General features: G+C 63.4%; 2 protein-coding genes across 4 annotated transcripts; one reads left to right on the top strand and one right to left on the bottom strand.

Moving 5' to 3' along the window:
* Positions 1–635: 635 nt before the first annotated feature.
* Positions 636–12,511, top strand: SEPTIN4 (septin 4). Of its 3 annotated transcripts, none has more exons than XM_085078146.1 (12): positions 636–2,855; positions 4,527–4,826; positions 5,031–5,124; positions 5,246–5,332; positions 6,223–6,346; positions 6,515–6,649; positions 6,840–6,957; positions 7,268–7,369; positions 7,722–7,818; positions 7,946–8,108; positions 10,214–10,313; positions 10,522–12,511. In XM_085078146.1, the coding sequence occupies exons 1-12, from the start codon at positions 2,820–2,822 to the stop codon at positions 10,579–10,581; spliced, it is 1,416 nt and encodes a 471-aa protein (XP_084934272.1). In that variant the 5' UTR covers positions 636–2,819; the 3' UTR covers positions 10,582–12,511. The 3 variants fall into 3 exon arrangements, with proteins under 3 accessions (XP_084934272.1, XP_084934269.1, XP_084934268.1); XM_085078142.1 differs by lacking the exon at positions 636–2,855 and adding an exon at positions 3,666–4,278; XM_085078143.1 differs by lacking the exons at positions 636–2,855; positions 10,214–10,313; positions 10,522–12,511 and adding exons at positions 3,663–4,278; positions 8,885–9,021.
* A 3,632-nt stretch (positions 12,512–16,143) lies between these two features.
* Positions 16,144–21,398, bottom strand: LOC146428932 (coiled-coil domain-containing protein 183-like). Its single transcript, XM_085078820.1, has 14 exons — positions 21,166–21,398; positions 20,970–21,091; positions 20,761–20,832; positions 19,922–20,089; positions 19,687–19,791; positions 19,409–19,516; positions 18,667–18,795; positions 18,483–18,540; positions 18,300–18,400; positions 17,897–18,057; positions 17,426–17,585; positions 17,210–17,329; positions 16,964–17,060; positions 16,144–16,344 (listed from the first exon to the last, which is right to left on the bottom strand). The coding sequence occupies exons 1-14, from the start codon at positions 21,248–21,250 to the stop codon at positions 16,235–16,237; spliced, it is 1,596 nt and encodes a 531-aa protein (XP_084934946.1). The 5' UTR covers positions 21,251–21,398; the 3' UTR covers positions 16,144–16,234.
* Between the last annotated feature and the right edge of the window lie 55 nt (positions 21,399–21,453).

The raw sequence follows: 21,453 nt of genomic DNA, 5'->3' as shown, positions 1-21,453 counted from the left end.
GGGACACGGGCGGCGGGGCAGCACCTGCCCGGCCCCGGCGAGCGGCAGCCCCGGGGGAGGCGGGGGGCGGCCGCGGGCCCTTCACCGGGCATCCGGGCGGGCAGCGCTCGGCAGCGTCACCTGCGTGTCCCCGCGTCCCGCGCTCCCCGCCGTGGGTGTCCGTGCGTGGGCGGCGGGAGCTACTCTGGGTGGCTCCGTGCCGAGCATCGGTCCCCGGCTTCTGGCAGGTCCCCGGGCTGCGGCGCTGGTGGCACTGCCAGCCTGGCCGGGCCCTCGGCCGGGACCGTCACACGCACGGAGCCGGCTGTGTACTCACCGGCAAGGTCCGGAGCCGCCGCTCGCATTGCCAGCCCGCGGGAGCTTGCTCTGCAGCTCCCGTCCTGCCTCACCCCTCCGCGGCGGTGGCAGGTCCCCGGGAGCCGCTCGGCCGGGCCACGTCTCCGCGGGGACCTCAGGCTGTGTCCGGGGTGGGGATGAGGACGGAGGGCTGCGGCCGTGGCTCGCGTGGCACCGGCTTGTGGCCGCTGGGACAAGTGGCCTTGGCGGGGAGCGCTGCGGCCGCGCTGCTCCGGCCGCCGCCGTGGGAACCAACCCGGCACATTCCTCCGGAGCTGGACGCAGTGAAACCAGAGAGGAGGGCGGCCGGCGGAGCGTGTCGCAACGGAGCGCCTTCCCGACAGGCTCCAGACTGTGGCTTTGGGATGCACACATCCAGCCTCGGACACATCGGGGGGAGGACAGCAGTCACAGCTGGGGACCGAGGGCAGCTTGGCTCCCTCGTCCGTGCATGTGGGGTGAGCTGGGGCTGGAGGTGCTCCAGAAGGACCCGCAGAGGCAGAGCCGGAGCCCCTGACACTGGTGCCACATCCCTCTGTCCCCAAAGCAGTTCCCAGCTTGCCTGGAGGAGCAGGATGACCAGTGGTCTCCCCCGACCTCTGCTCCCCACTCCGAAGGGGTCACATCTTGCCCGGTGCCACGTGTTGATGAGATGCCACCCGGTTCCCAGCCTGGACAGGCCCCGCTGTCACTTCCCGGCTCACAGGGAGCCACTGCTCACAGTCCCATTCTGGGGTCCCCAAGCAGGTGCCCACAGGTCCTTCAAGCTAGAGAATTCCCGGCGGGAAAGGGACCAGAGGTGCTGCACCAGGGATGTGGCTCTTGTCCCCTGTGCTCACCTGCCTGGTGCTGACCCCCTGCCCACAGCAAGGACCCACAGCACTCCCTGCCCCACATCCACAGGGTGCCAGCATCCTGCTCCTCTTGGAGCTGCTGGGAGACTCCGTTTCCCAGCTGGAATGCTGCTGAGGGGTGGAACGGGAGAGCTGGGGGTACAAAACCCCGATTCTCTGGTGGGAGCATCCTGAGCATCCAGAGACAGCTCAGAACAGGCAGGGCCCAGGTCCTGTCACCTTGGGAAAGAGCTGGACTGGTCCTGGCAGCGCTGGGCTTCGGTGGGGCCACCAAGTTCTTGTCCTGCGTGGGATTCGTGTCTTTGGGCCAGCGTTTGTGCCTGGGATGCTCAGCCGTAGTGCCACAGTGGCCGTGCCGCGGGTGGCATTCTGGGTGTCACCTTTAGAGGGCTTGGGAACGCCTCTGTCAGCCTGGCGGTGGGGACAGCACCTCGCCGGGATGTTCCCTTCCTCTCCCTGCGGAAGCAGGCTGGGAAAACACCTCCCGTGGGAACGTGGTGCGCCGTGGAACGATGCTCAGGGGCAGCCGGTGCATTTCCTAGCTCAGGCTTTGCCCGCTGCTCCCGTGTCTCCCCGTGCCGCATCCCTCGGGCTGTCACCGCACGGGGACACCGCGATGCGGAGTGACAGGCGGGGACGAGGCGGCGCGTGTGGCCCCTCGGCGGGGCTGCGGGGCTGCTGACAGCCCGGGTGTGAGGCCGGCTTGCACTCAGCCGCGTGTGTAATCTGCTTACGGGGGCACCGGCACAGCCCCGGGCTCTCGCTGCCGTCAATCCCTGCTCCTGCCGGGAGTGCGGCTTGGGACGCTTGGAAAGCGGCCGAGCCGCCCTGGATCGCGCCTGAGCTGCTCTGATGCATCTCGACATGCATCAAGGTGAATCACCGTCCCTGGTGACCCCGAAGTGACAGCTGGGGAACCCTGACTGCCACCCACGGCTCCTCCTGGGGCACTGTTAACCCTTCTCCTCCCAGGGAAGAGCCGGGAGAGCCGAGGCAGGAACGATGGGGCTTCTGGCTGGGATCCCTGTAGTGAGCAGCGTCCCTGCTTCTCCCAGTCCTTCCCAGCCAGGCCCAGCTCGAGCAGGAACGTGGAGCCATGTGGGGAAGCTTTAATTGTCAGGTGCAAAAGTGTGGAGTTCTCAAACAGCTTGTATGGAAAACCGGGTTTCTGCCCTCAAAGGGGTTGTGGAGCCCTGCTGGGGGTGCTCCAGGGTGGGCAGCACGAGAGGATGTGGGATGGAGGGGCATTTTGTCCCGGGATGGAGCGGGTTTTTGTCCTGGGACAGAGGTGTTCCCAAGGGCTGAGTGTCCTCCTGGGCTGGAGCCAATCTGTGTGTTCAGCCCAGGGGTGCTGGTGATGGTGGTGGTCCTGCAGCCCCCCAGGACTTCCCTGGCCAACGATGCTTTGCTGGTCCTCGAAATCCCCCCAGCGGGGCAGGAGCTGGGTTTGGCTCTACCCCGGGGGTCACTGTCCCCTGCTGTGTCCCTCGCAGGGCCGTGCCTGGTTCCTGGGTGCCGCGGGCGCTCAGCCTGCCCAGGGTGGAGTTATGCTAATGCTGCTCCCCAGCCCTCGGCGCAGCCGGTGCCGCTCGGCATCTTCTCCTGGCCACGGGCGACACCGGCTGTGCCATGGCCACCTGCCGCGAGCTGCAGCCTGGGCAAGAGGTACGGGGACAGCGACCTTCCCCGGCGGGGCGAGAAGGGGGCAGAGGGGGGGCAGGGGGGACTGAGCACCCCGGTGCTGCGGGAAGGTGCCACAGCTGATGCTCCGTCCCTGGGACAGCCCTGCCGGGGGCCGCACTTGCTGCAGGACACCCCAAAATATGCTGCAGACCTCGGGGCCGCGCCACTGCCGAGGTCATGGGCTTCGCTGGGGCGAGGGACAAGGGGGAGCCCCAAAGGGCTGCAGCCCCGAGGCATGGAGCGGCAGCAGGGCTGGAAGGGCACGCTGGTGGTGGTGGCATCGTGTCCCATCCCTGAGTGTCCCCGGCCGGGCTGTGCTGTGCTGGGGGTTGGCCCTGAGCCGCCCAGGTGAAGGGCGGTGAGGAAGAGGATGCCGCGGCCACACAGACCCCCCGAGCTCTCGGGACCCGCTGGGGCAGAGGGCAGCACGGGGCTCCCGCAGCCCCCACGTGGGGCCACCTGCTGTCCCCCAGCCTGGCACGGTGGTCCCCATGCTGTGGCCGAGGGGGCAGCGGGGGGCAGCGGGAGCGGGGCCAGGCGTGCGAGCGCTCAGCCCCGGCAGCGCAGTGACCTTGTTTCCAGCCCGCTAATTCCGCGCATCTCGCCTCGCCGCCGGCACCGCTGCCCGCCCCGCCAGCGCGCGGGGACACGGCGTGGGGGAGGACACGTGTCCCCACGGAGGGCTCTCGGCTCTCGGCCCCGCTCTGGGGGGACACTGACCCCCAGCCGGCAGCCTGCAGGGTCACGGGCTCCCCCGGTCCCTGCGTGCCTCTCCTTTGGGGTCGCCTGGCAGTTGCCGTGGGACCTTGGGGACATTGGTGCCTGCTGGCAGGAGGGCTCGGTCCCACGGGAGCCGCTGCCGGACTTGCCCTTGGGAACGCTTCTCCTCTCGCCAGCGCTTGTAAACAGGATGTGGAGCCATCCCAATCCCGCCGTCCCTGTCCCTCGTCCCAGCCCCGCCACCCCACGGGGCAGCAGTTCGGGGGCTGCTGTGTCTGATCCCCCAGCCCGTGCCGGGAGCCGCTGCCCGCTCCGGGATGGGCAGGGCCAGGGAAACGGGGTGTCTGGGTCCTGGTCATGTCCGTGGGCTGACATGACCTGGTGGTGTCCTGGGACCCTCGTGCCATGGTCCGTGCTGACCTGGCAGGGGGGCACAGGACCCTGCCCACCATCTGCCACCCCCGGCTGCGGCCCTGCTCAGGGCACCCCCCCACTGCTCTTCATCTCTTGTTGGTGTCTCTGCCTCCTCCCGGCTCCCTCCCTGTCCTCCTGGCAGGCCATGGGGCGCGGGGGGGTCCTGGCTGCCCCAGAAGACCCCGAGGAGCGGCGGGGTGCCCAGGGGGAAGGTGCCCACCCCTGTCCCCCGGAGTGCCAGGAGCTGGCTGCTGTCCCCGCGCCGCAAGCCGTAAGCGCCCGGGCCGCACGGGACCACGGCTGTCCCCTCTGCCATCCCCACGGCTGTCCCCGTGGCTGTCCCCAGGGTGGTGGCTTGTCCCCTGGGGTGACGGTGTCCCCTCTCTCCTCCCATCCCTGCCACCCTTAGGCTGCGTGTGTCTGCCTGCCGCGGCTCGGGGGCTCGTGAAGCTGAGTTGGGTGGTGCCATCCCGGGCTGGCACCGCCACCACCAGTGTCACCTCCTCCCTCGGTCCCCAGATAAAGCGTTTCCTGAAGGAGGACTCGGACGAGGCTGAGCTGACGCAGTTCCTGCGGGATTGCCCACCAGCTGACAGCTCCAGGAAGGTGGAGACCCCGGAGAGCCGGCGGGAGCCCGGCCACCCCGTGGGCAGCGCGGGCAGGGTCCCCCCTGACGAAGCCAGCGACGAGAGGGACGCCAGGATCTTCTCCCGCTCCCGGCCCGGGGATTTCCAGCAGCACATCGCCGCCCCGCCGCCCCCCAGCCCCAACCGCCCGCGGAGCCCCTGGGGGCAGCTGGACCCCTACGACTCCTCCGAGGTGCAGGACGTGTCCGTGGGGAGGGGGGACACGCGTGGGGCAGGATGGAGCATGTTCCCACAAAACACAGAGGTTTTGGGCAGGCATGGAGTTTGGAACTCCAAGCCCGGGAATCCCCTCACGGGCGGGAGGAGGGAGGGGCTGTCCAGGGTAGGAGGTGGGCTGGTGGTGTCCCCTGTCCCACGTCCCCTCTGCGCTCTGCAGGATGACAAGGAGTACGTGGGCTTTGCCACGCTGCCCAACCAGGTGCACCGCAAGTCGGTGAAGAAGGGCTTCGACTTCACCCTCATGGTGGCAGGTAGGGGGGTCCAGCCCGGCCCGGGGGGTGCTGACCCCACTCTGGATCCCAAACACCCCGGAGTGCTCAGGGGGAGGGGGGATACTGGCTGTTCCCCCTCATCTTTGTCCTGCTTTCCCAGGGGAATCCGGGCTGGGCAAGTCCACCCTGGTCAACAGCCTCTTCCTGACAGACATGTACAGAGACCGCAAGCTGCTCAACGCCGAAGGTGAGGGGGACAGTCACAGCCCAGAAGGGTGGCCTGGGTGAGCTGGGCAGTGGCAGAGCCCAGGGATGTTCCTGGGGGCTGCAGCCCCTCTCCCTGCCTGGCTGGTCTCCTCTGAAGCCACATGTGGTGCATTGCCAGCTGCCCACTGGCACTGGGGACAGCTCCGAGGCAGTGGGGACACCCCTGCCCAGGATGGGGACCCCCCACGGGGACTTTATTCCCACTGGGAAAACAAGCCCTGGCTTGTTGGGATCGGCTGGAGCTGCAGCATTTCTGGGAGGCTGGGGACAGTCAGGGCCTGGGGCACAGTGCCAGTTCAGCTGCAGCCAGTTTTGGAATTTAAATGGTCCAAACTTGCCCAAATCCCCGGGAGTTCGAGGGGTTGGTTTGATTTGTTTCCGTTGCTTGGAGTGAAAGCCAAAACACAGCAGCAGGAGCATCCCTGGGGATGCAGGGACAGGGACAGTCCTGGGGTGAAGGGACACGAGCAGTCTGGAGCTGTGGGGTCACATGTGGGGTACAGGGAGCCCAAAATGTTCCCTGCAGCAAAGGCTTAGCCCCAGCAGACCCTCATGCTGCCCTAGCCAGCGTCCTGCGGTGACAGCAGCACAGCCACCAAGGGATAGGTGCACATCCACGGGGCTGTGGGGACCATGGAGCATCCTCTCCTGGGCTGCATCGTGGCGTGTGTTGGGGCTGATCCAGCTGGGTCACCCCAGCCTCCAGTGTGGGGGTGACACCTGGGGGTAGCAGCATGTCCCCATGCCACCTCCATCGTCTCTGGCGTCCTCCTGGTGACGTGTGTCCCCCTGGTGACGTGTGTCCCCCTGGTGACATATGTCCCCCTGGTGACATGTGTCCCCCTGGTGACGTGTGTCCCCCTGCCACAGAGCGCATCACACAGACGGTGGAGATCACCAAGCACGTGGTGGACATTGAGGAGAAGGGGGTCAAGCTGCGCCTGACCATTGTGGACACGCCGGGCTTTGGGGACGCCGTCAACAACACCGAGTGGTGAGTGCCACGGGGTGGGGAATGTCCCCAGGATGGACACCCACAGTGGGTAGGATGCCCATGGCTCTCCAGGCTGAGGTGCTGAGCCCCAGCAGGTGTTGAGCTGGGAACCCACGGAGAGCAGGGGCGTCCCACAGAGGACTCGGTGTCACCGTGCTGTCCCCACAGCTGGAAGCCAGTGGCTGACTACATCGACCAGCAGTTCGAGCAGTATTTCCGTGACGAAAGTGGCCTCAACCGGAAAAACATCCAGGACAACCGAGTGCACTGCTGCATCTACTTCATCTCGCCCTTTGGCCACGGGTACGGGCAGCCCTGCTGGGGGGGCTGGGCAGGGCTGAGCAGGGGGTGGGCAGGGGCAGGGACAGGGCTGGGCAGGGGCTGGGCAGGGGCTGGGCAGGGGCTGGGCAGGGGCTGGGCAGGGACAGGGCAGGGCAGGGGCGGGGGCTGGGCAGGGCTGGGCGGGATGTGGCTCACCAGGCTCCCCCCGCAGGCTCCGGCCGCTGGATGTGGAGTTCATGAGAGCCCTACACCAGCGTGTCAACATCGTGCCCGTGCTGGCCAAGGCTGACACCCTGACCCCCGCCGAGGTGGAGCGCATGAAGAACAAGGTGAGGGCAGCTGGGCCAGCTTGGAGCCATCCCAGCAGGTCCCTGGGCGTTGGGGTCTCCATCCTCCTCCTGCTTGGAATTTGCCCTGGAGCGTTTTCCATGCAGACAGCACTGTAGAGGATCATGTTGCCCCCATGGCCACCAAGGACATGTCTGCCCAGGGTTTAGCTGGGGGTTGGAAGGATTGGAGAGGTGTCCATGACATCCAGTCTGGGGGGAACAGGCTTTTGGGGGACACTGGCCCTGTGTGGTGCCTCCCACGCCCTTCCCGAGGCCGGAGCCCTGCCCTCAGGGGGCTGTTTGCCTCCAGATCCGGGAGGAGATCGACCACTACGGCATCCGCATCTACCAGTTCCCTGAGTGCTACTCGGACGAGGATGAGGAGTTCAAGCTGCAGGACCAGGCACTGAAGGTGGGTTTGCTCCTCCAGCCCCACCCCTGGAGGGGCAGAGCCCCATGGCTGGGAGGACAGGTCACCGTGGGGACCACGCAGGCTCTCCAGCACAGAGGGGCTGGCACATGTCTCACCACCCAGACATGTCACCGAGATCCCACGGGTGCCACCTGCAGCTGGGTGGGATGGGGCTGGGGTGGAGAAACCCCTGCCACGACCCCTGCCGTCCCACTGGGGCTCTCCACAGATGGGGCTTTGGGATATTTTGGCAAATGGGTGCTGGATTCAGCCGAGGAGGGCACGTGGAGGGGTGTGGGTGCTGGCAGAGGGCGCCATGGCAGGGCCCTGCTGACCCCAAACCCCCTTGCAGGAGAGCATCCCCTTCGCCGTCATCGGCAGCAACACGGTGGTGGAGGCCAAGGGCCGGCGAGTCCGCGGGCGCCTCTACCCCTGGGGCATCGTGGAAGGTAACGCTGGGCTGTCCCCGGCGTCCCTCGGCCTTTGGGGACGGGGACACGGCGCGCCGGGTGCCAGCCGCGGGTTGGGGACACTCGGGGAGCTGGCCGGGGCTCCCTGACCGCGCATCCCCCGCAGTGGAGAACCCATCGCACTGCGACTTCGTGAAGCTGCGGACCATGCTGGTGAGGACGCACATGCAGGACCTCAAGGACGTGACGCGGGAGACGCACTACGAGAATTACCGCACGCAGTGCATCCAGAGCATGACCCGCATGGTGGTCAAGGAGCGCAACCGCAAGTACGGGGCGGGGCTGGGCTTGGGGCCGGGCCGGGCGGGGGATCCTCTCTGGGGTGACCCCACACGCTGCCAGGGGCGGGGGCGGCGGGCAGGGCTGTGTGCGGGGGAGTCCCGGTGCTGTGGGGGGCTCTGGCCGTGCCCTTGGGCTGGGAATGCATAGGGGGACACCCCGGCAGCGAGGGGACTCTGCACCCCCCGAGGATGGCTCTGTCTCGGCAGGGACACTACAGCAGGGAGAGGCACACTGTGACCTGGGCTGGCTCAGGGGATGTTCTGGTAGCCAGGGGGATCCTGCAGCTCCCCAGGGCTGGGGCTGGTTTGGGGGGTGTTCCAGCAGTGAGGGGAACCCTGTGTGTCCCCAGGGCTGGGGCTGGGGACCAGCAGTGTGCTCCGGCAGCGAGGGGGACGCTGTGCCCCTCTGGGCTGGGTGTGTCTCGGGGGATGCTCCAGCACTGAGGGGGATCCTGCATCCCCCCGGGGCTGCTTGTGGGGTGACCCTGCATCCCTGCAGGCTCCGGGGCCAGGGCAGGAGCCAAACACAAGTCTGTGCTGCGTTCTGTTCCCGGATCAGCCGAATCCGTGGCACCCAAGGTGCTGGGGGAGTCCCCCAAGCAGGGTCCCCAGTGGGACCCTCCAGCCGGGGTTGGAGCAGTGTGGGAGTGCGTGGAAGCTCCGTGGGTCGCGGGGGGCTGGAGCCGCGGTCTGGGGGGCTGGCAGCGGCTATAGGCACTCTGTAGACACCTCTAAGTGGTCTCTCCCTGTGCGCCCCGGGGCAGGAGCCATCCCTCCGTGCTGCGGCTGTGCTGCGGGGACTGCTCCTCTGCTGACTGAGCTGGGACCGGCCGGGGCCGCGCTGGGCCCCGCCCTGCCACCCCTGCCACCCCCTGCCACCCCCTGGCCCCTCTATAAAGTGCTTGTTGGTACCCAACGCTGTCTTGGTCCTTCTGTGCCCGCGCAAGGGCCAGGCAGCTGCCCTCGGGGCGAGCCGGCCCTGTGGCCACCCACTCTGTCCCTGTGGCCACCTCCTCTGGCCCTGTGGCCACCCACTCGTGTCCCACACAAGCTGTCCCTGAGGTGCCAAAGCACACTCTGTGCTGCTGGTGTCACCCCGGCTCACCCAGGTCTGGGGGCTGTGTCCCTGTTTGGTGACACCGCGTCCCCGAGGCTGCACAAGGGAAGGGTGTCCCCACTGTCCTGCCCTCCCGGGGATGCGATTTTGGGGTGCTGGCAGCCTTTGCTGGGCCGCTGGAGCTGCTCACCCCCTTGCTGGTTGTTGCTCTAACAACCTGCTGGCAGCAGCTCCATGTGCTCCCATGTCCCCCACGGCGAGGAGCCGAGACAACGGCAGCGCCTTCCAAAGCTGCTCCAGAGCGGCCAAAGCCCATCCCTGGCCCTGAGCCCCCGGCACAGCGGGACCCCGCGGGGCAGGGATGGCCTGTCCTGCCCGTGCCACATCCGCCCTGTCCATCACCGAGGGGCCGCGGCGGCTTGTGGCGGCGGCACGCGGCAGCACGCGTGACCCTGCCAGCCCCTCCTGGTGTCCCAGCCTTGTCGTCACCCGCTGGGGTGGCACGTGGCATCCAGAGGGACGGGTGGGAGAGCTGGTCCCTCCCAGTGCCCTGGGCAGGGGAGAAGCCATCGACGGGGCTGGCCCTGGTCCTACCAGCGCGTGGCCTCAGGAGGATGCTCCCGGCTCTCTCCAGCAGGAATGGGCTGGGACGGGAGCAGAGGATCAGGAAAAAGGGTGTGGAGCATCCCTGGGGCTGGCAGGGCAGTGGAGCGCCTGGAGAGCCCACCCTGGGGCTGGGGAGAGAGGGGAGATGCCGAGGTTATGATGTTTTAAAGCAGCAGGGAAAATACTGGCCCAGGAGAGCCCAACCCCAGTGGGATTCTTCCCAAAATGGGAGGCTGTGGAGGAAGTCCCTCGGTTGGTTGGGCGTGCTGAGGTTTGGGGGATGCCTGGAGCGGCTCACCTCCCCCTCACCTGGAAAAAGCCACTCCGCTGGTGGCCACGGGCCCGGGGGCTGTGCAGGGGGTGCTGGGCACGGCAAGGCTTGGGGCATCGGTGGGGAATGTCCATCCTCACCTCCTGTCTCTTCCCGCAGCAAGCTGACCCGGGAGAGCGGCACAGACTTCCCCATCCCTGTGATCCCCCCGGTGCCGGACGTGGAGACGGAGAAGCTCATCCGGGAGAAGGACGAGGAGGTGAGTGTGGGAGGGCTGAGCCCCCAGTCCCCCCCTCCCTGCTCCCTGCAGCCATTCCTGCAGCATCCCAGCAGCAGCTGCAGCAGCAGGGCTGGAGGTTCGTCCAAGGGCTTCCCCCACACCTCCCAGCCCTTGGTGATCCCAATTTTTCTGGGATGCTCAGCCATGGGAGCTGCACCATGCTCATGCCTGCTCTGCTCCCTTCCAGCTGCGGCGGATGCAGGAGATGCTCCAGAAGATCCAGAAGCAGATGAAGGACTCGCACTAGCCCTTCCCTCCTCCTCCTCCTTCTCCTTCTCCTCCTCCTCCTGTTCCCGGCCCGGATCAGAAATGTTTACATCACGCTCCACCCGCCCGGCCCTGCTGCCAGACTCGGTACCAACACCCACCCACCACCTTAAGCTGCTGCGGCATCGCCTTATCCAACCGCCCAGCGCCCGCGGGGACACGAGGGGACAGCGAGGGGACACGAGGGACAGGGCACCCAGCCCGGAGTCCCCTGCCCCGGGCCCCCCCTCCTCGCTAGGGACAGCTTGGTCCCCCAAGCTTTGGCTTTCCCCACAGCTCTGGGGAGGGTCCAGCCAACCTTGTCCCCACGTTGTGTCCCTTGTCCCCCTGTCACCCCGGGCTCCCTGCTTACAGCCTTTCTGCTCAGCTTGGCCCTGGCTTAAGGGAAGAGGAAAGGGGGCCTGGTGGCAGCCCCCCAACACCCCCAGCTGCCCCCTGGGGGGGACAGGGCTGTTCCCTCGGTCTTGGCTGGCACAGAGGGACAGCAGCTCCTGAGGACCACAGGGGACAGAGGGGATGGAGAGGCAGCCACCATCCTGTCCCATTGCATCCACCAGTGCAGGGGGACTGAAGCTTGTCGGTGTCCAGCCCTGAGTTCTCACCCTGTCCCCTCTGAGTGACAGCAGGGCTGTGGCACGGGGAGAGCTGGGGAATCAATGTCCCCAGGGAAAAGCCCTTGAACCCCAAATCAGAGGCTGGGCCACCCCAGCCCCCGGGATGGTGGCCCTGTAAAGCAATAATGAGTGTCCTGTGCCCGTGTCACCTCCCACCCCATGGCAACAGCACTGGCCCTGGCTGGAATTTCAGCCCCTGCTGCCACTTGCTTGTCTGTGGTGTCCCTGAGTGCCCAGGATGTCCCTGTCCCTGCTGCCTCCTGGCACAGCAGCCCTGTGTATTCTCCAAGGATATCCCTATCCACTTCGCTTCCCAGTGAAGCTCTGCTGTGTGTCCCCGTGCTCCCTGTGATGTCCCTGTGTTCCCCACAATGTCCCTGTGTTCCCCACGATGTCCCTGTGTTCCCCACGATGTCCCCATCGGTGTTGCTGCCCTACAGAATATTGCAGCTTGTCGCCCCCAGACTGTCCCCATTCATGTTGCTTCACCACAGAGCACTGTGTTGCATCCCCATGTCCCCCAGGGTGTCCCCAGCCATACTGCCACCCTGAAGGGCTCTGTGTTGTGTCCCTGTGTCCCCAAGGATGTCCCCAGCAATGCCATCACCCTGCAGAACTCTGTGTTGTGTCCCTAAGCTTGTCCCCAGCCATGCCACCGCCCTGCAGAGCTCTGTGTTGTGTCCCTGTGTCCCCAAGGATGTCCCCAGCTGTTATTTCCTGGCCAAGCCCCGCTGTGTGTCTGCAGGGTGAACCCTGGCTGCCTCTCACAGCATCCCTGGGGAGATGGATCCAAACCCCTCCTGGCTATGGAAAAGCTGCCAGGGGAGGGTGAGGCTGCAGGAGTGGGAGCAGTGGGATCGCTGGGAGCAGTGGGATCACTGGGAGCAGTGGGATCACTGGGAGCTCGCTGGCCTGGGGTCGTGTCCTGTCCCCAACAGGGTCCCCCAGGTGGGGCGTGGCTGGCGGGGCTGTGCCGGGCTGGGGCTCTGGGGGTGGGGGCTGCAGGGTGCCAGGGCAGCACCCAGCCTGTGCCCCCTGTCCCTGTGCCAGCCGGGGGTCCCGCGGCCCCCCCAGGCAGAGTCCCCCCGGGCAGGGCCCCGCAGGGAGTATTTAGCGCTTTCCTTTTTTTAATCTCGCTATTTTCTTACAGAAGCCCCTCCCCTGGCATGACGGTCCTAGAGGCGTTTATTAACGGATCAGAGAGTATAGGTTTATAAATTCTTATAGAGTAGTGGAAATATTTTTATCCCTCCACAACCGTTCTCAATAAATCCGGCTGACCCGGCTTGTCTGCAACCCTGTGTGGCTTCCAGCAAACGGGGACACCCATAGCCCTAGGTGTCCCATGTCCCTGGGATCCCACATCCCTGACAATACCACATTCCTGGACATCCCATGTCTCTGGGCACCCCACATTCCCAGGCTGGTGGTGATCAGCCTTTTGGTTTCTTCATCCCAGCTCCCATTTCCCTGGAAAAGGCTCAAAATGGATGTTGTGGGGTTTGTGCTGCCCTCACAGGGAGGATGTGGGAGAGCCCTGTGGCAATGAGCTCTGGGGATGAGGGGCACAAGGACAGGGCCACCCCTGCCTGCTGCTGGCTTGTCCCCCTGTCACGTGCCTTGGGGTCCTGGGTGCTGCTGGTATGGGCTGGGATGGGAGCTGGGAGGGCAGAGCCTGAGCCAGGGGATGGAATTGCCCTCCCTGTGAACCCCCTGGGCACTCTTATCCCCCCCAGGGATGGATGGATGGATGGAGGGAGGGATAGAGGGAGGGATGTATGGGTGGATGGATGGATGGATGGGTGATGGAGATGACCCTGAGAAGGAGGACTGGGCAATTCCAGTGGGTGACAAATGTGACATGACCTGGCCATGGGCACTGGCAGCCCAGAAAGCCAAGTGTCTCCTGGGCTCCTGGCTGTGGGCAGCAGGGGAGGGAGAGGAAGCTCCCCCTCTGCTCTGCTCTCCTGAGACCCTCTGGAGTTTCCTGCAGCTCATCCCAGCACGGACACAGAGCTGGTAGAGCAGGTCCAGAGGAGGCACCAGAATGGCCTGAGGTGGTCCATGGTCTCTGCTATGGAGCAAAGCTGCTCTGTGGGGGCTGCCAGCCCCATCCACTGCTCCACTGCAGCCACTTCTCCCTCGCTGAGGTTTTATCCCCTGGAAAAAGGGGAAGATCCTCACCTGCTCCACCTTCCCTCCTTTGCCAGCAGTGCCTCAGCCCCGCCCTGCTCTGCCCAAGGTGCTGAGCCCTCCCTGGCTGTGATGCCAATTCCTGCTATTCACCAGCCCAAACCCCACCATCCCCACCCTGAGCCCTTTTAACCATCAACATGGGAATGGAAAATGTTTGTGCTTCCTTGGCTGGAAGCAGCTCTCACCCCAAAGCCTGGGATACACAGACCTCCCACATCCCACCGTTGCAGCTCCAAGAAGGATCCCCTGGCCACCTCTCCCTCCCAGAACAGCCAGCAGAGCCTCTGCTTTTGGCCCCAGACTGGCTGGTTTATCCTGTTCTCCTTTTATCCAGTGGCTAAAACCCAGCACTGGTGCTCCAGCGACAGCCCCAGCTGTGCCCACCCTTCCCTGCACTCCATTCCATGTGATTTTCATCACACCTTTAAAAATAAAAAGCCCCAAACCCACTCAAACCCAGCCTTCCCAAGGCAGAGATTGATATTTCCACATGGCAAACGCTTCCATGCGATTCCCCAATGTCCTATTTTTGGTTTCTCACCAGTGCTGGCACTGGTTGCAGCAATCCGTGCTGGAGCTCCAGCCGAGCTCAGAGGAAGGGAATAAAGGTTTCTTAGGGCAGAAAAGGAAATCTCATCTCCTTCCCTGGGCTGTGCCAACCACGCCTGACACCTAATCAGACCTCAAGTGGCATCAGTCGTGTCCTTTCTCTTTCCCTTTCCATTTCGCTTTCCCTTACCCTTTCCCTCTCTTTTCCTTTTCCCACTCCCTCTCTTTTCTCTTTCCTTTTTTCCCTTTCCTTGTCCCTTCCCTTCCCTTCCCTTCCCTTCCCTTCCCTTCCCTTCCCTTCCCTTCCCTTCCCTTCCCTTCCCTTCCCTTCCCTTCCCTTCCCTTCCCTTTATTCATTTGTTCTTTATATAATTAGTGATATTTTTCCCTATGGCAGAGCCCCTGCAGCCTCACCTTTTCCCATCTCTGCAAACCCAGAAACCAAAGCACTGCCTCTGGTCCTTCCCCCTCTCTCTTTGTACCTCTTCTCCACTTGTCACATCCATTCCCATTCCCATCTCTCCCGGATCCAGGGGAGCCAGGAGCAGTCATTCTGATTGCAGCCAGCGCTGTCTGCATGCCCAGGAGCTGCTGGCTGGGGGGTGACAACCCTTCCCCTCTCGTGGCAGCTGTGACAAGGTTTGGGATGGGGTGTCTGAGCACATCCAGTGAATGCTGCTGATGGAGCAGGTAGTCCTTGGATCCTCTGCTCACAGCAGGGTGAGTTCAGAGATATGAAACCCCTTTGCTGCTGCTCTGCCCCTCCTGTAAAGGCACCTAAAATACCCCTGCATTGCCTTCCAGGCAGAAAATGGACCACAGGCTGGAGCCTCCCTCCAGCTCCAGCTCTTCCACACCTTTTGTGGTTTCCCTGTTCCCCACAGCCAGTGTGGAAAGATCAGACCAGGAGCGTGACATATTTCTCAGGCTGGGAGAGCTGGGGGTGCTCACCTGGAGAAGAGAAGCTCCAGGAGAGCTCAGAGCCCCTGCCAGTGCCTAAAGGGTCTCCAGGAGAGCTGGAGAGGGACTTGGGACAAGGGATGGAGGGACAGGAGACAGGGAATGGCTTCCCACTGCCAGAGGGCAGGGATGGATGGGATATTGGGAAGAAACTCTTCCCTGTGAGGGTGGGGAGGCTGTGGTGAGAACACGACAGGAACAGATGGATATGAAATCACAGCCTGGTCTTTGCTTGCACAAGAGCCCACCTGTGCCTGTGGATTCTGGGAAGCTCCATGAGATGCCTTCACTGCCATGTGATGCTATTTCTGGAGCTTCCCTGAAAAAACTCAAGTTGTGCTGTGTTCTGTGAAGATAATCCCCACTCCACGAGACCCACCAGGAACGGTGCTGAGAGCCTTGGGAGAAGCAGCCATTCCTCCCCTTGGTAACAATGCCATTGGTGATGTCACCACCAAGCCCAGGGACTGAGCAGAACGGGCAGTGCAGGGCTGCTCTGAAGCTGATGTTTCCCTGTGGAAGAGGACAAGGTGCCACCAGCCTGGGGCTCTGTCCAGGGCCACCACAGAGCCCCTCAGTGCCAGCTGTTCTTGGAGAAACAGCACCATCTATTTGCAGTAGGAGGGGAGAGAGGACAACATGGCCTCTGGGCTTGAGTGGCTGTGGCCCTGCAGGACTGAGGATCCCTGGAGCAGCATCCCCTGCTGTCCTGGCTCACACTGGGGCACTCCTGACCCGAAACTGAGGCCCTCCTGCAGCCCACAGGTGACACCTGGGGCTTCCTCCAAGGTCAGGGTGGGAATTGCAGGAGCAGGGAGAGGAGAAGCTCCAGGCTGGAGCCTCAGCACAGCTTTGGGTGTCTCTTTCCCAGGCAGGCTCTGCCTTTCTGCTCCCACCCTGGGGTTCCCTCAGGTTTCAGCCACTCCCCACATTTGCCCATCACTGGCTCAGACAGACTCCAGCCCCTGGGGCATCAGAGATCTCAGAATGGTGTTGGTGCCACAGCACCAAGGGGGGAGAAAGCCAGCCCAGCCCCATCCCATCCCATCCCATCCCATCCCATCCCATCCCATCCCATCCCATCCCATCCCATCCCATCCCCACCTCCAAACCCAGCCCAGCACCCCTCAGGGTGAGACCCCAACGTGTTCTGAGTGACAGAACAAGTGACTTCATCCAGAAGTGACTTAGGACCATCCATTCCAGCCTTCCCACAGAACTGGGAGGAATGAAAAAGATCTGTTTTATTCAACCTGCTGGAAAAAGGGGTACAAGGGGTGGCCTGGGGCCCCCAAAGCTCACGTGGAGAAACCACTACTTCCTCCTGCGACGTTTAGTGTTCATTTTGATCAGCTGCAGCCCCTGCTTCTTGATGTCCTCCCGGCTGGGGACGTTGTCATGCTGTGCATCTAAATCCAAGGTGTCTGGAGGGGACAGTGGAGAGGAGGGGCTGGGGATGGTCTGGGGGCCCTTTCCTGTTGTGCCCATGTCCCTTGGAGAGCTGGCACAATTTGTTGGGCTCGTGGCATCCCAGAGAGCCCTCGTGGGCTTTTCCTCCCCAGCATCCCAGGGTGACCTGCAGGACCTGGTGCTGCCAGCACTGTGGCCCATGTCCAGCACTGCTGGGCCTGCCCATAAAGGGCTGAAGCTACAGGTGGTCCTGCTTTGCTAAAAAACTGGGGTGAGCTGCCAAAAGCTCTTTGTCTCCTCCAGGAGCATCCACAGGCAGAGCCAAGCACTGGTTAGTCTTCACAACCAGGTGATTTTGAAGATCAGGGTCTCCCTTCTTGCCCCACAGCATCTCTCCTTGTTCCTCCTGTGGCTTGGTGCTCAATCCCCCACCACCTGCCTTTGTTCTCCTACATCCCCAGCTAAAACACCACCCAAGCCTTGGAAACAGCCACGGTCAGCCTCAAGACCCGGAGGCAATTGGTGGCTTGGTGACTGCTGGGACAGTGGGAGGCAGGCAAGGACTCCCAGAAGTGCCAGTGGGCAGGGGCTGGCACAGTCACTGTGGGACATGTCCCCACTGTGCTCTCCTACCCTCTTCCACAATGTCTTCATCCTCAAAGGTAATCTTCAGGTTCTGTGTTTCACCTGCAGTTCTTTGCTCCAGGAGGTTCCTGACCTTGGATATAGTCTGTGAGAGACACCAGGGTTCAGTGCTGCAGGGTGGGTGCCCAGTGCCATCGGGGCTGAGCTGCTCCACGACTCTTCCCTGGGGCCTTGCTGAGCAAGGATGTCTCCGGGGGCCACCTGTGTGTCCCCAGGGGCACAGAGTCCCCATACCTCACTGCGCTCATCAGTGCTATCCTCAGGCCGAGCTGCCACCCTCTGCTTCAGGAACTGCAGCTTCTGCTCACAGTGCTGCAGCTTCTCCTCCAGCCCCACCGCCTCCACAGGCTCCTCCTGGGGGAGAGAGAAGCACCTTGGTGGGGACAGCGAGCCCCTGGTGGCGGTGGTGGCTGTGCCAGGTGTCCCCTGCTCCCCCAGTGTCCCTGGTACCTGGCCAGGGATGACAATGCCCTGCACACGGAGGAACAGGTTGTCAACGATGTTCTCAAACTCGATCAGGCGTTTCTGGTTCCTCGACATCTGGTCTCTCATCTGCTCCAGTCGGGCTTCCTCCTGCTTCAGGTTCTCCTTCAGCTCCTCCTCTCGCAGCCTGGAGCCAGCCACGCTCACATCACACAGCTGCAGAGGGGTGCAGGGACACCCCAAAGCTGCTCCTAAAGCTGCTCAGGCTCCTCCCAGCCCCAGCTCCACGCTGCTGGCAGCACTTCCCATGCCAGGCGAGGAGCAAGGGAGGCCCCAGGACCCCAGTGGGAGCTTTGGGTGCTCTGCCAGGACTGGAGCTGGGAGCTCAGAAACCCTCCCAGTGTGGCTGCAGTGGGATGGAGGTCGGGGTGCCTGTTGGGACATTTCCCCCCCAAGGGTGGTGGCCAGCTTGGCACCACTGTGCAAGGCCAGCAGCACCTGGTAGTGCTGACAGGAGGGTTGAACTTCAGTTTAGCCAGCTGCAGCTCCAGCTCCTGCACCGTCTTCTTCAGCTCCTTCTTCTTCTCCCTGCACTCATCGATGTGCTGCTGCAGCTCCCCCAGGGACTTCTTCTGGGCCTCGATTCTGCTGGGGATGTCCTGGCCAGGGGAGACACAAGGACTCAGCCCAAGGTGCTCCTGCTGGGCAGAGCCTCAGGGAGGTCACAGCAGTGCAGAGCTCTGCAGGCTCTGGCCGTGGAGAGGGGCAGCTCCGTGCTGCAGAGAGGGGCTTTGGGAGAGGAGAGCAGATAACCCCCTAGTGAAACAGGGGGAGCAGAGAGGTCACAGCTCCCCAGTGCTCCAGCAGCCCCAGGTTTTGGCAGGGATGGTTTTTCCATTACCCAGAGGCAGGAGCACTGCAGGGCAGTCTTTGCTTTCTCCATCTTCTCAGTCACAAAGGCTTCCCGTGCCAGCTTGACCAAGGCAGCCTCTGCATCAGCACCTGGGGGGACAGGGAAGCAGCAGGGCAGGATGCCCGAGGTTGTGCCCACATCCCCCAGCCCTGTCCCCTGCCAGCCACTCACCCATCAGCGTGCCCGAGGAGCTCAGGTCCTGCTCTGCCGAGAGCATGGATACAGCTTGCTGCAAGGACAGTCACTGTCACCCTAGGGGGTCAGCACTGCTGCCTGCCCCACACCCCAGCCCTGCCTGCCCCACACCCCCAGCTCACTTACCCCAGCCCTGCCTGCACCAGGACCCCAGGCTCACCTTCCTCAGCTGCTTTTCATTCTCCTCCTCAATCCGGAGGCTCTCGATGTGCATCCTCTGCTCAGCCAGGGACTGGTCCCTGAGCTGCTTCTCCAGACGGACCTGGGGTCCGGCCTCGTCCATGAGTTTCTGGAGCATAACAGAGAAGGGACAAGTTGCTGCCAAAGTCAGCTGGAGCTTTCTTCACATTGGTTAATAGGTTTAAGTATTGGTTTAGATTGGAGATGAGGAAGGAATTCTTCTGTGTGAGGGTGGGCAGGCCCTGGCACAGGGTGCCCAGAGAAGCTGTGGCTGCCCCTGGATCCCTGGCAGTGTCCAAGGCCAGGTTGAACACTGGGGCTTGGAGCAGCCTGGGCTAGTGGAAGGTGTCCCTGCCATGGCAGGGGTGGCACTGGTTGGGCTTCAATGTCCCTCCCAGCCCAAACCATTCCATGAATCCATGATTTGAGCTACTGGGTTGGCCAATGTCAAAAATGCCCCCACTCCATGCAAAGAGGCTGTGAAGGAAGCTTGGCCAGGCAGGATGGGCTGAGGGACACACAGCCTTTACCATGGCTGGTGCTTCAGCCAGGCTGCCCCCAGCCCCGGGGGACAAGAGGGGGATCCAGGAGGACCCATGGAGGCCTCTGGGGGCTGTGGGCAACTCCATCTCCTTTGTTCTTTGCTGCAGGAAGGCTCCCAGGCCTAGGTGTGGTGCTGCCTGTGGGCACTGCAGGGTGGGAAGGGAGCCCAGTGACCTCACCTTGATTACATGGTTGGCTCTGAAGCTTTTCCTGGCTGTGAGCTCCTCATCGTACATCACAGTTATCCCACACAGGAGGTCCAGGTACTCAGGCAGGTACACCAGCTCCTGCCACACAGGGAGTCACAGCACATCAGCCACAGAGCCCTGGAGTCCCCTGTGTTGTCACAGGGCATGGAAGGGACCAGGAGGGCATCCCCTGGGACACAGCCCCTCAGACACCTCGTGCCTTTGCAGGGGGAGCAGGTGGGATGATGGCATGGTGAGGGGGAGCTCACCCTCTTCAGGATTTCCTGCACCTTCAGGTACAGGGTGGTCACAATCTCTCCACTCCGAATTTTCATAAGCATCTTCTCGATGTCATTGCCCAGCTGGCGAATGATCTGGGGCAGACAGGGGACAGGGAGGACATGAAGTGAATCTGTGTGCTGTGCCCAGTGCCCAGCTGGGGCTGCAGGGGCTGGATTAAAGCCCCCTGTGGGTGGTGGCACACCAGGAAGGGCTCCTGGGCACCTGCAGCTGTGGCTCTTGCCACTTGGGATCTGTCTCAGCCTCCTGCAGCTCCTGTAGGTGCCTCTGGCGCTCGTCCCTGGCTTGGCTCCACTGCTTCAGCTGGTGCAGCAGCATGTCACACACCTTCACCTGGTCATGGATTACAGCCTCGACCCTCTTTTGGGCCACCTGGATAGGCATGAGAGCATTTCCCAGGCTGGATGCTGCAGGAGAAGGGGGTGCTGCCTGGAAAACTCCCCCCAAGCTACAGCTGAAGACAATGGGATGCTGCTCTGGGATGTCACTGGTTTGACATGATGGGATCTGGGAGAGCTTTGATCTGGGGGCTGGCTGGGGTAAGGCAGAGGTGGACAACTGCTGATGGCAGGGCTGGGCTGGGCCTAGGGACTGTGCATAACAAGAGCCAGGGCTAGGGGTCAATAAAATCGATCAGGGCCCAGATGGGGATATTGTCTCTGTGCCTGCAAGAGGCCCCTGGGCAAAGGCAGCCCTGTGGGGACAGTGCCTCAATCTCCATGGGTTTATAACCAGGGCACAACCTTGGCACAGGCAGTGAAGGGCAGGGACAGCAGCTCTCTGCCAGGGATGTAGCTGGACCCTGTAGGAACCTGGGCAGTGCTGAGGACACACAGCGTGGGACAGCCAGGACATGCTGGGACAAAGGGTTGGCATGGATGGGTCCCATGGTGGAAAGGGACCCATGGGACCACATGTGAACACCCCGTGTCTCCCTCCACAGCAGCCCTGTGAGGCTGTCCTTGAGCTGGCACCACATCCTCTGCCATGCACTGTCCTTCCCAGTGTCCCCAGTGCCTGTGCCCCCAGCCCCCTGCTGTTACCTCCACGCTCTCAGTGAGAGAAACCAGATCCTGGCCCTCTGCGAAAACATCCTTGATGGGGAGTTTGTTGTACTGTGGGCAGGGGAGGGACAAAGAGATGGTCACTGTCAGCCTGGGAATGCCACAGCCTCTTGCTGGCAGCTCCTGGAGGAGCAGGGGGTGCAGGGCCAGCAGCAGGCAGGGGTGCAGCAGGAGGGTCCTGCTGGTACCTTCAGAACAAAATCCAAGACACTGGTATCCTCCTGCAAGGCCGCCTGCAGGCTGGGGAGCAACTCCCTGTTCTGCCGGAGCTTCTCCTCGCAGGACTGAGCGAAAATCTTCCCGCCTTGCTCTGGGGGACATCAGGGAGCTGTTGGTATTGCACAGGACAAGGGGGTTGGGACACCCCTGTCCCCAGGGCAGCACCTTGCAAGGCCACGAGGACACGCAGCTCCTCGCTGCGCTGGGTCAGGTCGGCCTTGGGGCCCCACGTGTTGTCGGGGAGCTCCATCCCTGAGCCCGCTGTTCCCAAATCCCTGCGGCACAGACTCGAGGCCCTGCTGCCCCGGGGAGGTGTTGCAGCGTTGTGGCCACAGGGTTCCACTGTGGAACTGTCACCGCGGCACTGCCAACTGTCACCAGCCACACAGCTCCTGCTCAGCCACAGCCCAGCCCCTCCTCAACGCCTCTGCAGGGAACAGGGTAATTAATATC

Source organism: Lichenostomus cassidix, chromosome 19, assembly GCF_008360975.1.
Source record: "Lichenostomus cassidix isolate B80296 chromosome 19, HeHo_3.0, whole genome shotgun sequence".
Taxonomy (NCBI): domain Eukaryota; kingdom Metazoa; phylum Chordata; class Aves; order Passeriformes; family Meliphagidae; genus Lichenostomus; species Lichenostomus cassidix.
Note: the sequence above shows the minus strand (reverse complement) of the source record. Positions and strands in the feature narration are given on the sequence as shown.

Coding starts and splice junctions, on each gene's coding strand:
- SEPTIN4 (XM_085078142.1), top strand. CDS start 3,784: ATGTGGAGCCATCCCAATCCCGCCGTCCCTGTCCCTCGTCCCAGCCCC. Junction 4,827..5,030: donor ACCCCTACGACTCCTCCGAG/GTGCAGGACGTG, acceptor TGCGCTCTGCAG/GATGACAAGGAGTACGTGGG. Junction 7,819..7,945: donor CCCCTGGGGCATCGTGGAAG/GTAACGCTGGGC, acceptor CATCCCCCGCAG/TGGAGAACCCATCGCACTGC.
- LOC146428932 (XM_085078820.1), bottom strand. CDS start 21,250: ATGGAGCTCCCCGACAACACGTGGGGCCCCAAGGCCGACCTGACCCAG. Junction 20,833..20,969: donor TCTTGGATTTTGTTCTGAAG/GTACCAGCAGGA, acceptor CCCTGCCCACAG/TACAACAAACTCCCCATCAA. Junction 20,090..20,760: donor CTCTCACTGAGAGCGTGGAG/GTAACAGCAGGG, acceptor ATGCCTATCCAG/GTGGCCCAAAAGAGGGTCGA.